The sequence below is a fragment of the Schistocerca piceifrons genome, chromosome 4, assembly GCF_021461385.2.
Source record: "Schistocerca piceifrons isolate TAMUIC-IGC-003096 chromosome 4, iqSchPice1.1, whole genome shotgun sequence".
NCBI classification, from domain to species: domain Eukaryota; kingdom Metazoa; phylum Arthropoda; class Insecta; order Orthoptera; family Acrididae; genus Schistocerca; species Schistocerca piceifrons.
In genome coordinates, this window is record NC_060141.1 from 679206529 (window position 1) to 679219962 (window position 13434).

The 13434-nt window shown below is 40.4% G+C and overlaps 1 protein-coding gene across 1 annotated transcript in view; it reads left to right on the top strand.

Annotated features, from left to right (window-relative positions):
• The window catches only part of LOC124795230 (phospholipase DDHD2), a 204165-nt gene extending 192747 nt beyond the window's left edge, over positions 1–11418 (top strand). The window contains exon 13 of the mRNA XM_047259153.1: positions 10298–11418. Within this exon, the coding sequence (XP_047115109.1) occupies positions 10298–10688 (391 nt within the window). The 3' untranslated portion in view covers positions 10689–11418. The remainder of the gene's footprint in view (positions 1–10297) is intronic.
• The last annotated feature ends 2016 nt before the right edge of the window (positions 11419–13434 follow it).

Sequence of the window (13434 nt, forward strand, 5' to 3'; positions counted from 1 at the left end):
ACCTAAGTCGAAAGAAGGCCCTAGGAGTAGACAACATCCCATTAGAACTAATGGCAGCCTTGGGAAAGCCAGGCCTAACAAAACTCTACCATTTAGTGAGCAAGATGTATGAGACAGATGAAATACCCTCAGACTTCAAGAAGAATATAATAATTCCAATCCCAATGAAAGCAGGTGTTGACAGATGTGAAGATTACCGAACTATCAGTTGAATAAGTCATAGCTGCAAAATACCAACGCGAATTCCTCACAGACGAATGGAAAAACTGTTAGAAGCCGACCTCGGGGAAGATCTATTTGGATTCCGCAGAAATTATGGAACATGTGAGGCAGTACTGACCCTACGACTTATCTTAGAAAATAGATTAAGGAAAGACAAACCTACGTTTCTAGCATTTGTAGACTTAGAGAAAGCTTTTGACAATGTTGAGTGGAATACTCTCGCTAAAATTTTGAAGGTGGCAGGGGTAAAATACAGGGATTGAAAGCCTATTTACAATTTGTACAGAAACCAGATGGCAGTTACAAGAGTCGAGGGGCATGAAAGGGGAGCAGTGGTTTGGAAGGGAGTGAGGCAGGGTTTTAGCCTATCCCCAATATTATTCAATCTGTATATTGAGCAAGCAGTAAAGGAAACAAAAGAAAAATACAGAGTAGGTATTAAAATCCATGGAGAAGAAATAAAAACTTTGAGGTTCGCCGATGACATTGTAATTCTGTTAGAGACAGCAAAGGACTTGGAAGAGCAGTTGAATGGAATGGACAGTGTCTTGAAAGGAGGATGTAAGATAGACGTCAACAAAAGCAAAACAAGGATAGTGGAATGTAGTCGAATTAAATCGGGTGATGCTGGGGGAATTAGATTAGGTAATGAGACGCTTAAAGTAGTAAATGAGTTTTGCTATTTGGGGAGCTAAATAACTGATGATGGTCGAAGTAGAAAGGATATAAAATGTAGACTGGCAATGGCAAGGAAAGCGTTTCTGAAGAAGAAAAATTTGTTAACATCGAGTATAGATTTAAATGTCAGGAAGTCGTTTCTGAAAGTATTTGTATGGAGTGTAGCCATGTATGGAAGTGAAACATGGATGATAAATAGTTTAGACAAGAAGTGAATAGAAGCTTTCGAAATGTGGTACTACAGAAGAATGCTGAAGTTTAGATGTGTAGATCACATAACTAATGAGGAGGTATTGAATAGAATTGGAAAGAAGGGAAATTTGTGGCACAACATGACTAGAAGAAGGGATCGGCTGGTAGCACATATTCTGAGGCATCAAGAGATCACAAAGTTAGTGTTGAAGGGCAGCGTGGAGGGTAAAAATCGTAGAGGGAGACCAAGGGATGAGTACACTAAACAGATTCAGAAGGATGTAGGTTGCAGTAGGTACTGGGAGATGAAGAAGCTTGCACAGGATAGAGTAGCATGGAGAGCTGCATCAAACCAGTCTCTGGACTGAAGATAACAACAACAACAACAACAAAAGACTGGGTGTGGCGGTGAAATGACGGCTGTGTACAAGCTAGCCACCTGTGGTCATCACATCTGCAGTGATGAGCAGTCCCTCTCAAAATATACCGAGGGTCTCACTGAAGCCTTCACTGACCTTAATTATCCTCCCAACCTTTTACAAAACAAATCTCCTGTGCCTTATCTTTCCAGTCTCCCAAAACCTCCCAAAGTCCCACAGTCCAGCCACAAAGGAGCATTCCCCTCATAACTCAGTATCATCCGGGACTGGAGCAACAGAATTACATTCTCCGCCAGGGTTTCAATTACCTCTCCTCGTGCCCTGAAATGAGAAATGTCCTGTCCACTACCCCTCGTGTAGTGGTATTCTGCTGTCAACCGAACCTACATGATATACTCGTCCATCCTTATATAACCCCTGCTCGCAATCCATTACCTCATAGCCCATCCGCCTGTAATAGACCTAGATGCAAGACCTGCCCCATACATCCTCCTACCACCACCTACTCCAGTCCAGTCACTAACATCAACTATCCCATCAAAGGCAGGGTTACCTGTGAAACCGGTCATTTGATTTAGAAGCTAAGTTGCAACCACTGTGCTGCATTCTATGTAGGAATGACAACCAACAAGCTATCTGTCCACATGAATGGCCACCGACAAACTGTGGCCAAAAAACAAGTGGACCACCCTGTTGCTGAACACACTGTCAAACATGATATCCCTCATCTCAATGACTGCTTCACAGCCTGTGCCATAGGGATCCTTTCCACCGTCATCAGCTTTTCTGAATTGCACAGGTGGGAACTTTCTCTACAATACATCCTACGTTCCAGTACCCTCCTGGCATCAACCTTCGTTACTCACTGTCCTCACCCATCCAGCCATCTGCCTATTCCCATTCCAGCACTACACAGCCGTCATTTCACTGCCACACTCAGTCTTTTAATTTATTTTTATTTTTCTTCTTTCCACTACTTACCCCCCCCCCCCTTTCCCACTCCCTCCCCCCTTCTCTCATGCCCTCCGTCTAAACTGCAGCACTTCACTGTCTGCCACTCCCACCATACTATCCCTCCCCCTCCCCACCCCAGCCTCCTCCTTACCTCCATCCAGTCGCCACTCCCATCATGCACTGGTGCTGCTGCTCCTACACACACTTTGGTGGCTAATGGTACCAGTAGCACCCTCTTCTACACACACTTTGGTGGCTTGTTCAGTATCATGTAGATGTTAACATAGAATGTTGGAATAAGCATTCTGGTTTATGTTAATGGTAACCTAAATGAGTGTGTTCAACTCGTGCGAAACTCAGCGTGCCCTTTTCACACAATGTCCTGTGAACTGTGGGTGAAGGGCAATAAGCAGAGTCCATATTCCTAGATTTGCAGTAAGTACTCAACACTGTGCCCCACTGCAGACTGTTAACAATAGTATGAGTGTACAGAATAAGTATCCAGATATGTGAGGGGCTCAAAGGCTTCTTAAATAATAGAACACAGTACATTGTTCTTGATGGCTAGTTTTCATCAGAAATGAGGATATCGTCAGGAGTGTCCTACAGAAGTGTGACAGGACCACTCTTACTTTGCATATGCCAATCATCTGACAGACAGAGTGAGCAGCCATCTGCTGCTGTTTGCTGATGACGCAGTAGTGTACATGAAGGTGTCATCTTTGAGTGACTGTAGGAGGATATAAGATGACTTAGATGGAATTTCTAGTTGGCGTGATGAATGGCAGATGGGTGTAAATGTAGAAAAATGTAATGTAATGTGAGGGATTGGCAGAACTCTTTGTTGCCTCCTCTGCCTAGACTGGGCTGCATCTCCCGTGGCTGGGCTGTCCAGTTTGGTCCTCAACCTACCTGCTTTTTTACTCTTCTTGCCCCTTCCCCCTCTGGTGTGGTCTGTTAGACTTGTTCATCTTTTGTCTCTCTGCTTTTCTTGCCCTCAGATTCGGAGTAGAGTGCCTCTGGGAAGTGGCAGGGGATGGGGGATTGTATGTTCCCTCTTTGCACTCTGCTTTTAGAGGGTTCCAGCTGCTACCTAAATGAGGCACCTTGGTTGCCTTTCTTCCTCTGTCTCCAAGTCTTCTGTTTGTCCTTTACCTCAGCTTTGCTGACATTGGTAGGCCTTGGGGTTTTCTTCGCATGTGTTTTGTACAGTAGGTTATCTCTGATCTACATCATCATAGAAGTGTCTGTTCAGAGGAAAAAGGGACTAATGGCCTTGTTTTGGTCCCTTTAACCAACCAACCGTCCAGAGCCTGGTCGTCTTGCCACTGTACATTCTTGTGACCACTGCTGCCAGTAATTGTGTACAGTGGCCACATTCCTGCCAAGTGTTTCTGCAATATTGCAGGAGAAACATCCAGCTTTTTGTAATCCTGTTACATGACCACGTTCAAACTCGGTGAGGTTTTGATATTGGTATCTTTGTCACTCTTGACTAACATCAACTCACCACGTCCAATCCGAAAGGTAACTAATGCTCATAACCACAACAGCATGTATTTAAACCAAAACTGATTTGCATCCTCAAAGTGGCACCAATAGCACCATTTTTATGCAACTGGTGCAGAATTTGAATAGGCATCTTTCAGATGTAGAAACACACGTACCAACTTATGTTTATATCACACAACTCTTTCTTGGTGTTGCGATTTTTTCCCTCCCAGTATATTTAGCAGACAGCTACAAAGATGTGTCCCTTCAACATTAATGTTAAAGGATGAAAATAATAAGATGGCCTGTAGCAGTAGAAAAAAAATACGCAAATTTCAGCAGGAACATTTAACAAATTACTAAATTGTGAAGGTCCCCAAAGCTACTTCAGCTAAACAAATTACTAAATTGTGAAGATCCACAAAGCTACTTCAAATGAAGAGAGATACTTATATTAAGACACCAGCAGATGCAGTCCAGGAAGTCTACAAAGCTTTGAAAGAGCTCAAAAACTCTAAAGCAAGTGGAGATGTTCAAACATACTGAAAACCTTGAACAAAGAACTACTACCAGAACATTGGACTACCATTATAATCCATCCACAAAAAGAGACAAGTCAAATCCAGACAACTATAGAGGAATTTCTTTTGTGGATATCACATATAAAGTCAAGATTTGTATACAGTTATTGTAAAGTTCAACTTGAACTGGAACTAACCCTTTGAGAATATCACGGATTTAGGCCCTGGAGAAGCTGCCCAGAACAGATAATCGCTTTGAAATTAGTAATGGGTTACCAAAGAAGGAGAAAAGAACAAAAAGTCATAACTTTTGTAGATCACAAAAAAGAGCTTACAGTTGTATCCACAGATCTTCAGTGATGGAGAGACTAATGAATTTCGGTCTGTAATTAAAATCAATAAAAATGATAATTCCAACAAATACCAGATGTAAAGTAAAGTTCAGAGGAGAAATATCTGAGGCATTTAAGATTAAAACAGGATTAAGACAGGAAGATGATTTACTGTCATTACTTTTCAACTGTGCTGTGGTACAAGAAAAATCCTAAAAAAATAACTGGACCAATTAACATAAAATGAACTTGAATTGCTTGGGATTCACAGATGACTTAGCATTATTTACTGATAACATTCATGAAGCTAGAAATCAAATACCATGCCTACATAGCACAAAAAATGGGACTCCAGATATGATTTGAAAAGACTGAGATGATGGTAGTAGATCCACTTGTAATCAACCACATCACAGTAAATAACTGGAAAGTAAAATTGGTGAAATAGTTTATATATCTAGGAGAAATTACAACATACATCTTGGATGAGAAATCTGCATGGCAAGAAAGAATTACCAAAATGATAAAAGCTAAAAAATTAACTTAGTCTTTGTCCAATAAAAATATCTATTAATCAAAACTAAATTAAAAAGATAGTTTATTACTCACCATATAGTGGAGTTGTTTAGTTGCAGACAGGTACAACAACAAGATGACTAAACATGTAAGCTTTCGACCATAAGGCCTTCTTCCAAAATAGACAACATATACACGCAAATTCATGTAAACGCAGCTCACATACATGACCACTGTTGGTGGCTTCCAGGGTCAGACCCAATCGCCCTGACAGCCAGAGACAGTAGTCATATGTATGTGAACTGCATTTGCATGAATGGCTTATATATATTATCTGTTTCAAAAGAAAGACTTACCACCAAAAGCTGACTTGTTTAGTAGTCTTTTTGTTGTGCTTTTCTGTGACTCATCATCTCTGCTGCATGGCGAATAGCAGTCTGTCCTTTTGATAATACTGTCACTATTCCATCCTGGACTTCTCGTTGTTCGAAAACTAAACTAAAACATTACAAGACGGCTGTTCAACTAGAGTGGGCATACAGAAGTGAAACTCTTTTCAGAGTCACCCAGAGAAACAGAATCGACAAAATCCTGAAAATGGAGAGATGTTTAAAATTATATAGAAGGAAAACGAATATATATGGGAGAAACAATTTGTCTAATGGTTTAAATGCCTTGCTGTTATACGTAAAAGGGTCTCTCCATACCAACCAAACCACAGTATGCAACCCACTGACTCGGATTTTCATGAAATTTGGTACACATGGTTCATTTGCATATGTAATGACTGGTTTAAAATTTTGGAACTCTTATCTTAAGCTATTTCAAAGCTAGAGAAACTAGAGCAGCCTGATTTTCAGCATAAAATACTAAAAAAATTTCATCCATGGCTGTCGCGACTTCAATAAGTAATTTTAAATTTGAAATTTCCCATACTTTCCTGTGGAATTCTAATATTGTATCAGATTTGTTGTAATCACATTATGAAGGGTCATTTGGGCCTTTCAAATAGAACTATTACTTTACTTTTAAATGTACACAATGTACAATACAAATTCCTGTGTACAGGCTGTAGTTAGTGTCGCAAAACTATGGTTGATATCATTGGAAAGAGGAAAAAATTACCTTTAAAACAGACTGAAAAAAATCTTTGGGGACACGACAACTAAAACAGTGATACAAATAAATAGGATAAGTGTAAAAAAATGACATCATCGTAGAATACTTTTCAATTTTCCGGCCCACACCAAGTGTCACTACTGATAACACATCTTCCGAAATGTCTATCATGGGAAATTGCGGTTGGTGTGGTTTGTGGTTAGTGACTTACCGAACAAAAGCGCTGGCAGGTCGATAGACACACAAACAAACACAAACATACACACAAAATTCAAGCTTTCGCAACAGACTGTTGCCTCATCAGGAAAGAGGGAAGGAGAGGGGAAGACGAAAGGAAGTGGGTTTTAAGGGAGAGGGTAAGGAGTCATTCCAATCCCGGGAGCGGAAAGACTTACCTTAGGGGGAAAAAAGGACAGGTATACTCTCGCACACACGCACATATCCATCCACACATACAGACACAAGCAGACATATTTAAAGACAAAGAGTTTGGGCAGAGATGTCAGTCGAGGCAGAAGTGTAGAGGCAAAGAAGTTGTTGAAAGACAGGTGAGGTACGAGTGGCGGCAACTTGAAATTAGCGGAGATTGAGGCCTGGCGGATGACGAGAAGAGAGGATATACTGAAGGGCAAGTTCCCATCTCCGGAGTTCGGATAGGTTGGTGTTGGTGGGAAGTATCCAGATAACCCGGACGGTGTAACACTGTGCCAAGATGTGCTGGCTGTGCACCAAGGCATGTTTAGCCACAGGGTGATCCTCATTACCAACAAACACTGTCTGCCTGTGTCCATTCATGCGAATGGACAGTTTGTTGCTGGTCATTCCCACATAGAATGCATGACAGTGTAGGCAGGTCAGTTGGTAAATCACGTGGGTGCTTTCACACGTGGCTCTGCCTCTGATCGTGTACACCTTCCGGGTTACAGGACTGGAGTAGGTGGTGGTGGGAGGGTGCATGGGACAGGTTTTGCATCGGGGGCGGTTACAAGGATAGGAGCCAGAGGGTAGGGAAGGTGGTTTGGGGATTTCATAGGGATGAACTAACAGGTTACGAAGGTTAGGTGGACGGCGGAAAGACACTCTTGGCGGAGTGGGGAGGATTTCATGAAGGATGGATCTCATTTCAGGGCAGGATTTGAGAAAGTCGTATCCCTGCTGGAGAGCCACATTCAGAGTCTGGTCCAGTCCCGGAAAGTATCCTGTCACAAGTGGGGCACTTTTGTGGTTCTTCTGTGGGGGATTCTGGGTTTGAGGGGACGAGGAAGTGGCTCTGGTTATTTGCTTCTGTACCAGGTCGGGAGGGTAGTTGCGGGATGCGAAAGCTGTTTTCAGGTTGTTGGTATAATGGTTGAGGGAATCCGGACTGGAGCAGATTCGTTTGCCACGAAGACCTAGGCTGTAGGGAAGGGACCGTTTGATGTGGAAGGGGTGGCAGCTGTCATAATGGAGGTACTGTTGCTTGTTGGTGGGTTTGATGTGGACGGACGTGTGAAGTTGGCCATTGGACAGATGGAGGTCAACGTCAAGGTAATCTGGCTAGGGTGAAGGCATGTTTGGGAAGGGAATGTAAATAAAACGTAATGGGGTCGTTGTGGGGGTGTTGTGAGGGTGACATGGTATTAGAAGGTGGAAAGTGTAACATGAGGCTGAAATGAAAACGAAAATAAAAATATATGGGGAGAGATAAAGGTGAACTAGAAAGCAACTGGAGATCTGGTGTGAAAAAAGGCGAAAAAGTGTTGGTTAAAGCTGTGCTATGTTGATACCAACCTGTCAGAACTCCGGAGATGGGAACTTGCCCTTCAGTACATCCTCTCTTCTCGTTATCCACCAGGCCTCAACCTCCTCTAATTTCAAGTTGCCGCCACTCATACCTCACCTGTCATTCAACAAAATCTTTGCCTCTGTACTTCCACCTCGACTGACATCTCTGCCCAAACTTCTTACCTTTACAAATGTCTGCTTGTGTCTGTGTATGTGCGGTTGGATATGGGTGTGTGTGCGAGTGTATACCTGTCCTTTTTTCCCCCTAAGGTAAGTCTTTCCGCTCCCGGGATTGGAATGACTCCTTACCCTCTCCCTTAAAACCCACATCCTTTCATCTTTCCCTCTCCTTCCCTCTTTCCTGACGAAGCAACCGTGGGCTGCGAAAGCTTGAATTTTGTGTGTGTGTGTGTCTGTGTTTGTTTGTTTGTTTGTCTATCGACCTGCCAGCGCTTTCGTTTGGTAAGTCACATCATCTTTGTTGTTAGATATATTTTTCCCACATGGAATGTTTCCCTCTATTATATAAATATATACATATATTTATAAACAGTATGTATTAAAAATTAGCAGCCTGATTCCATCTGTACATTGCACTTTCCAAGATTTTTGGTAAGAACTTTGAACAATGACTTGTATTTATTTATCAGTATAGATGTACAATACAGAGAGACGGTAACCAGATTTGTCACAATGGTTCAAGATATACAGTAATATATTGTTGCAGTAGTGAACATCATAAGGTTAACATAACATGCTAAAATAAGAAAACATTGGTTGCTTTTCATCTTATTGTTAGTGGAATTACCGAATTTATATTTGACTGTGCTTAAAATTTAGCATTCTGGTTTTTAACGTAAAAAGCTTCAGGCTGGACAGACATCTCCACTGAATGTAATTCAGTAGAATCGTATTCAGAAAGCATTTGTAAAATATTTCACAGTGGTAGAGGTACCCTTCATATTAAATTCTTTGTGCACATTGACATTTTATGTAGAATGATGCAACTACAATTTCAATCAGATTGTGCAGGAGTAATTTACATGTAGAAATTTTGGAATTTGGAAATGTGAAAACCAACAGGAGATAGTAAAATATGTGAAAAAAAATATTGTTCTCGCAGACAATAACTACAATGGTGCTAAACACAATCGTGGAGGCTTTTGTAATTTTTGACAATGGCAAGTATTTGTGTCGATGAAACATAATGAATATAATAAAATAACCAGTGACCAAAGAATGCTAACAGACAGCACATAATGTAAGGATGTTGTGACTACAAAGACTAGTCTCCAGTGACCACGAATAATGCAGTGCATGTAGAAGAAAAGTTACAAATTCATAACTATCAAACAATGGAAAATCCAGGATGGAATGTAACAATATTATGAAAAGGAAAGTTGCACTCACCATATAGTGGAGATGCTGTGTTGCAGATAGACATAACAAAAAGACTGTCACAAGTAAATAAAGCTTTGGGCCAGTAAGGCCTTCATCAAAAATAGACGACAGAGACACACCTGGACACCTCACGCAAATGCCAACTGCAGTGTGGTTTCAGTTGCCTGAGACTGCAGTCGTGTGTGCGAGTTGGATTTGCATGAGTGAGTGGTGTGTGTGTTTGTGTGTGTGTGTGTGTGTGTGTGTGTGTGTGTGTGTGAGAGAGAGAGATTTGTTTTTGATGAAGGCCTTATTGGCCGAAAGATTTATTAATTTGTGACAGTCTTTTTGTTGTGCCTATCTGCACCTCAGTATCTCCACTATATGGTGAGCGGCATCTTTCCTTTTCATAATATTGTTAAATTCATAAATATATTACAAACATGTGCAACTGTTCAAATACAAGTTGTAAGCAGTTAAGAAAACCTTTGAACTAAATTGACAGGTGATTACTTTATCTACAGAGTGTTTTTTACCTTTCTGAAAGAGAGCAGTAGACTATTTAATGTTTATTGGGTATTTTATGTAGCTTCTGCTTTGGGAAAATGAGCAGAAGTGAAATTCTTCAATGCTAACTCCACAATACCATTTCCAAAATAATACTTTTAATGTAAATTTTGGAGAATAATTTTCTGAAATCTTTGATATTGTAATATCAACTGTTTCAATGTTTTCTTACTTGTTTCAGGGAATCTGAAGACACAATACTTATGATTTTGAAAGAGATCTATGCTACAATGGGAGTACCACCTGACAGCCATTCAATACAGCAAAACATACCTATTGACAGGGAGCCAAAAACTAACACAGACCCAGATATTTATAATGAACTATCATATTTTGATGGCTCAGAACCACCAACAGGATCTGCTTCATCTGCCAGTGGTACCTCAACTTCGTTCAGTACTCCAAATCCTTCACATCCAGATGGACTTCAGCCAAAAGTTTCTAGCCACCCTATGTATCCATCCACCCAACAAAATGAGCCTGAGAGAACTGTAGGTATGGACCCAACAGCTCCACTGACAGAAAATAAGAATTTAGGACCACCACCAATTTCAGGTTTTGTGAGAAAATAAACGTACAAGTTTTTATTGCAGACTGCTGAAATATTTGCCAATGAACGTGTAAAATATGTTGCACATAACACAAGTATATATTGCACAAAATGGTGATGCTGTCTTGTATAGATAATTAAATACTGTGTTAAGCTATTTTCATCTCTCTGTGGGATTTCAAATTTTAATATTTATTTTTCATGTAAAATATTGTACAGTTTGTTGTTGAGTTGCTAGACTTACAGTATTTGTGTGCAGTATTTATTGTGTTTCAATGCAGTTGAACAGTGATTTTGAAAGGTATTTTGTTTGGTGTCAGAGTGAATGTACTGAAGGGAATATGTGCAATGTTGTCTCTGTAGTTCTGGTGTATTGTTTTTAATTCAGAGAAAGGGATTCGATTTCTTGGTAATGCTTACATAATGCAACACAGCCGTAACACAAGTTTTCTTGGTCATTAAGCAAAAATGTATTTATCTCTATGCTCCCACTGGGAATTTTGTTTCCAACCAATGCAGATTATGTAACATAACATTACTGAAAGTGACAGTGTGGTGCAGAAGTTGATTTTAAATTGGTTGCAGCCAATACATACTTCTGTGAAAACTCGAGCCTTTTTATGAGAGTGGAATCACAGTAAAATAATTGTGGAGGTATGCCGAAAATCATCATACTTCATGTCAAAATGGATAGCTTTAACATTTGTAACTATTGTACATATTTTTTTTTTTTTTTTGTAATACCTCGATACATTATGTAATGTATGTGTGTGATATAAATATCAACATTATTTTTGTTATAAAAATTTAGTCGCATATGGTGACATTATGAAATAACTCTAAATAAAATGATCTTGTTGTTATAACTCTTATGTGTGTGTGACCTTGTGACTCCTACATTTCTTAATTGTTTGTTGGCCTTTCTATAAGGGGAGTCAAACGAAAACTATACACTTCCCGCAAAGGGACCATGGAATGATTCCATTCAGAAGTAATCATCACATGCATTAAGACATTTATCCCACTGGTAGAAGAGATGATCAGTTCCTGCTTTTTAGAATGTAGTCAGCCAGTGATGGGTCCACAACTGCACCATTCTTGCACTTTCTTGTATGACTGAAACTGACATCCATGCATGTCTTTCTACAGGTAACAAAAGATATGAAAATCATGCAGAGTACGATCTAGGCTGTTCAGAGGATGTTGCAGTGTTTTCCAAGCAAATCACTGAAGTATAGCCTTTGTGTGACTGGCAGTGTTGGAGTGCACATTATTGTGCCACAGGATGATTCCACCCAACAGTGTTCTTGGGTGTTTTGGTTTTGTCACATAGCAGTTTCTGCAAAGTGTATTCGTAGCACTGCACATTGGTTGTGATTCCACACCTGAGGAACTCAATGAGCAGAGCGTTCCTGCAGTTGAAGAAAGACCTCATCATTATCTTTTTTGATCCCACCATTTCTAGTCTAAGGGCAAACACTAGCCAGCATGAGAAGCTTACTACATCTCACTGCCAAAGAAATTCAAAGCTGTTCTCACAAGTTCCAGTAAGACCATGATGACCTCCTTCGACTATAGGGGCCCTCTGCCTATAGAATTCCTTAATCATGAGACCACAGTACATGTGCTGCAGTATGGAGACACTTTGCAGAAACTGAGATGTGCCATAAAGTCAAAACAACCAGAAATGCTGTTGGACAGAATCATCCTGTTGCAAGGTAATGCCTGCCCCCATGCTGCCAATTGGACAAAGGCTAGGTGTCAGCATTTCGGTTGGGAAACACAGCAGCATCCTCCATAAAGCCCTGGTCATTCTCTGTGTGATTTTCATGTCTTTGGTGACCTTGAGAAAGATGTATGGGCATTAGTTGCAGTTGGATGAGAAAGAAGGAGATTGTGTGCGATTGTGGATCCATCAGTGGTAGACTATGTTGCATGAAACAAGAACTGATTGTCTTGTCTCCCAGTGGAATGAATGTCTTCATGAGTGCAGTGACTACTTTTGAATGGAACCATTCCTTGGTCTTGTTGTGGTGGAAGTTTTTCATTTGACTGCCACTCCTTTTATGCTTTCAAGCATCATGTTACAACCAAATGACATAAAGTCAGTCGTACTGATGTATATATTACAACAGAGCAGTGTTACAGTGGTTCAGACATCATTCTGGAGGACAGGGGCTCAGATTCACTACTGGCCAACCAGATTTAGGTTTTCCGTAAATGCTTTACAGCAAATGGCAATGTAGTTCCTCTGCAAAGGATATGCTAGGTTTTACCTTGTCCAGTATGAGCTTACGATATCTTGAATGAAATTGTTGCCAGTAGGACGTGATCTTTCTTGCTTTCTATTCATTGTATCTAGTTACAATCCAGGTAACAACTTACCTGCTGTCTCTGATGGCTAATAGTGTGCTCATTCTGTGTTTGTCAGAAAATGTTCGTGAACTAAAATCTGGTGTGCTTCAGAAGCAAGACAATATGTGAAGTAAACAAGATGTGAGAAAACTGTCACAACTTGTGAGAAATATTTAACTGGATAAGATGCTGTTGGTAAAAACACTTTCATCACAATTTTTAAGTTGCCTTACCAAAGAGAAGAGGCTACAGATAATACTTAGCTTCCAAAAGTAAATTGGGTTCCGCATAGCTATTGTATGATTGTCAGGATACTGTTTCCGAGTGTGGGAGCAATGACTCGGTACATAAAATAATTTATCATGGAACAGATGAGATCGTGTGAGGACGGTTAGAAAGGTGCAAACGTATTT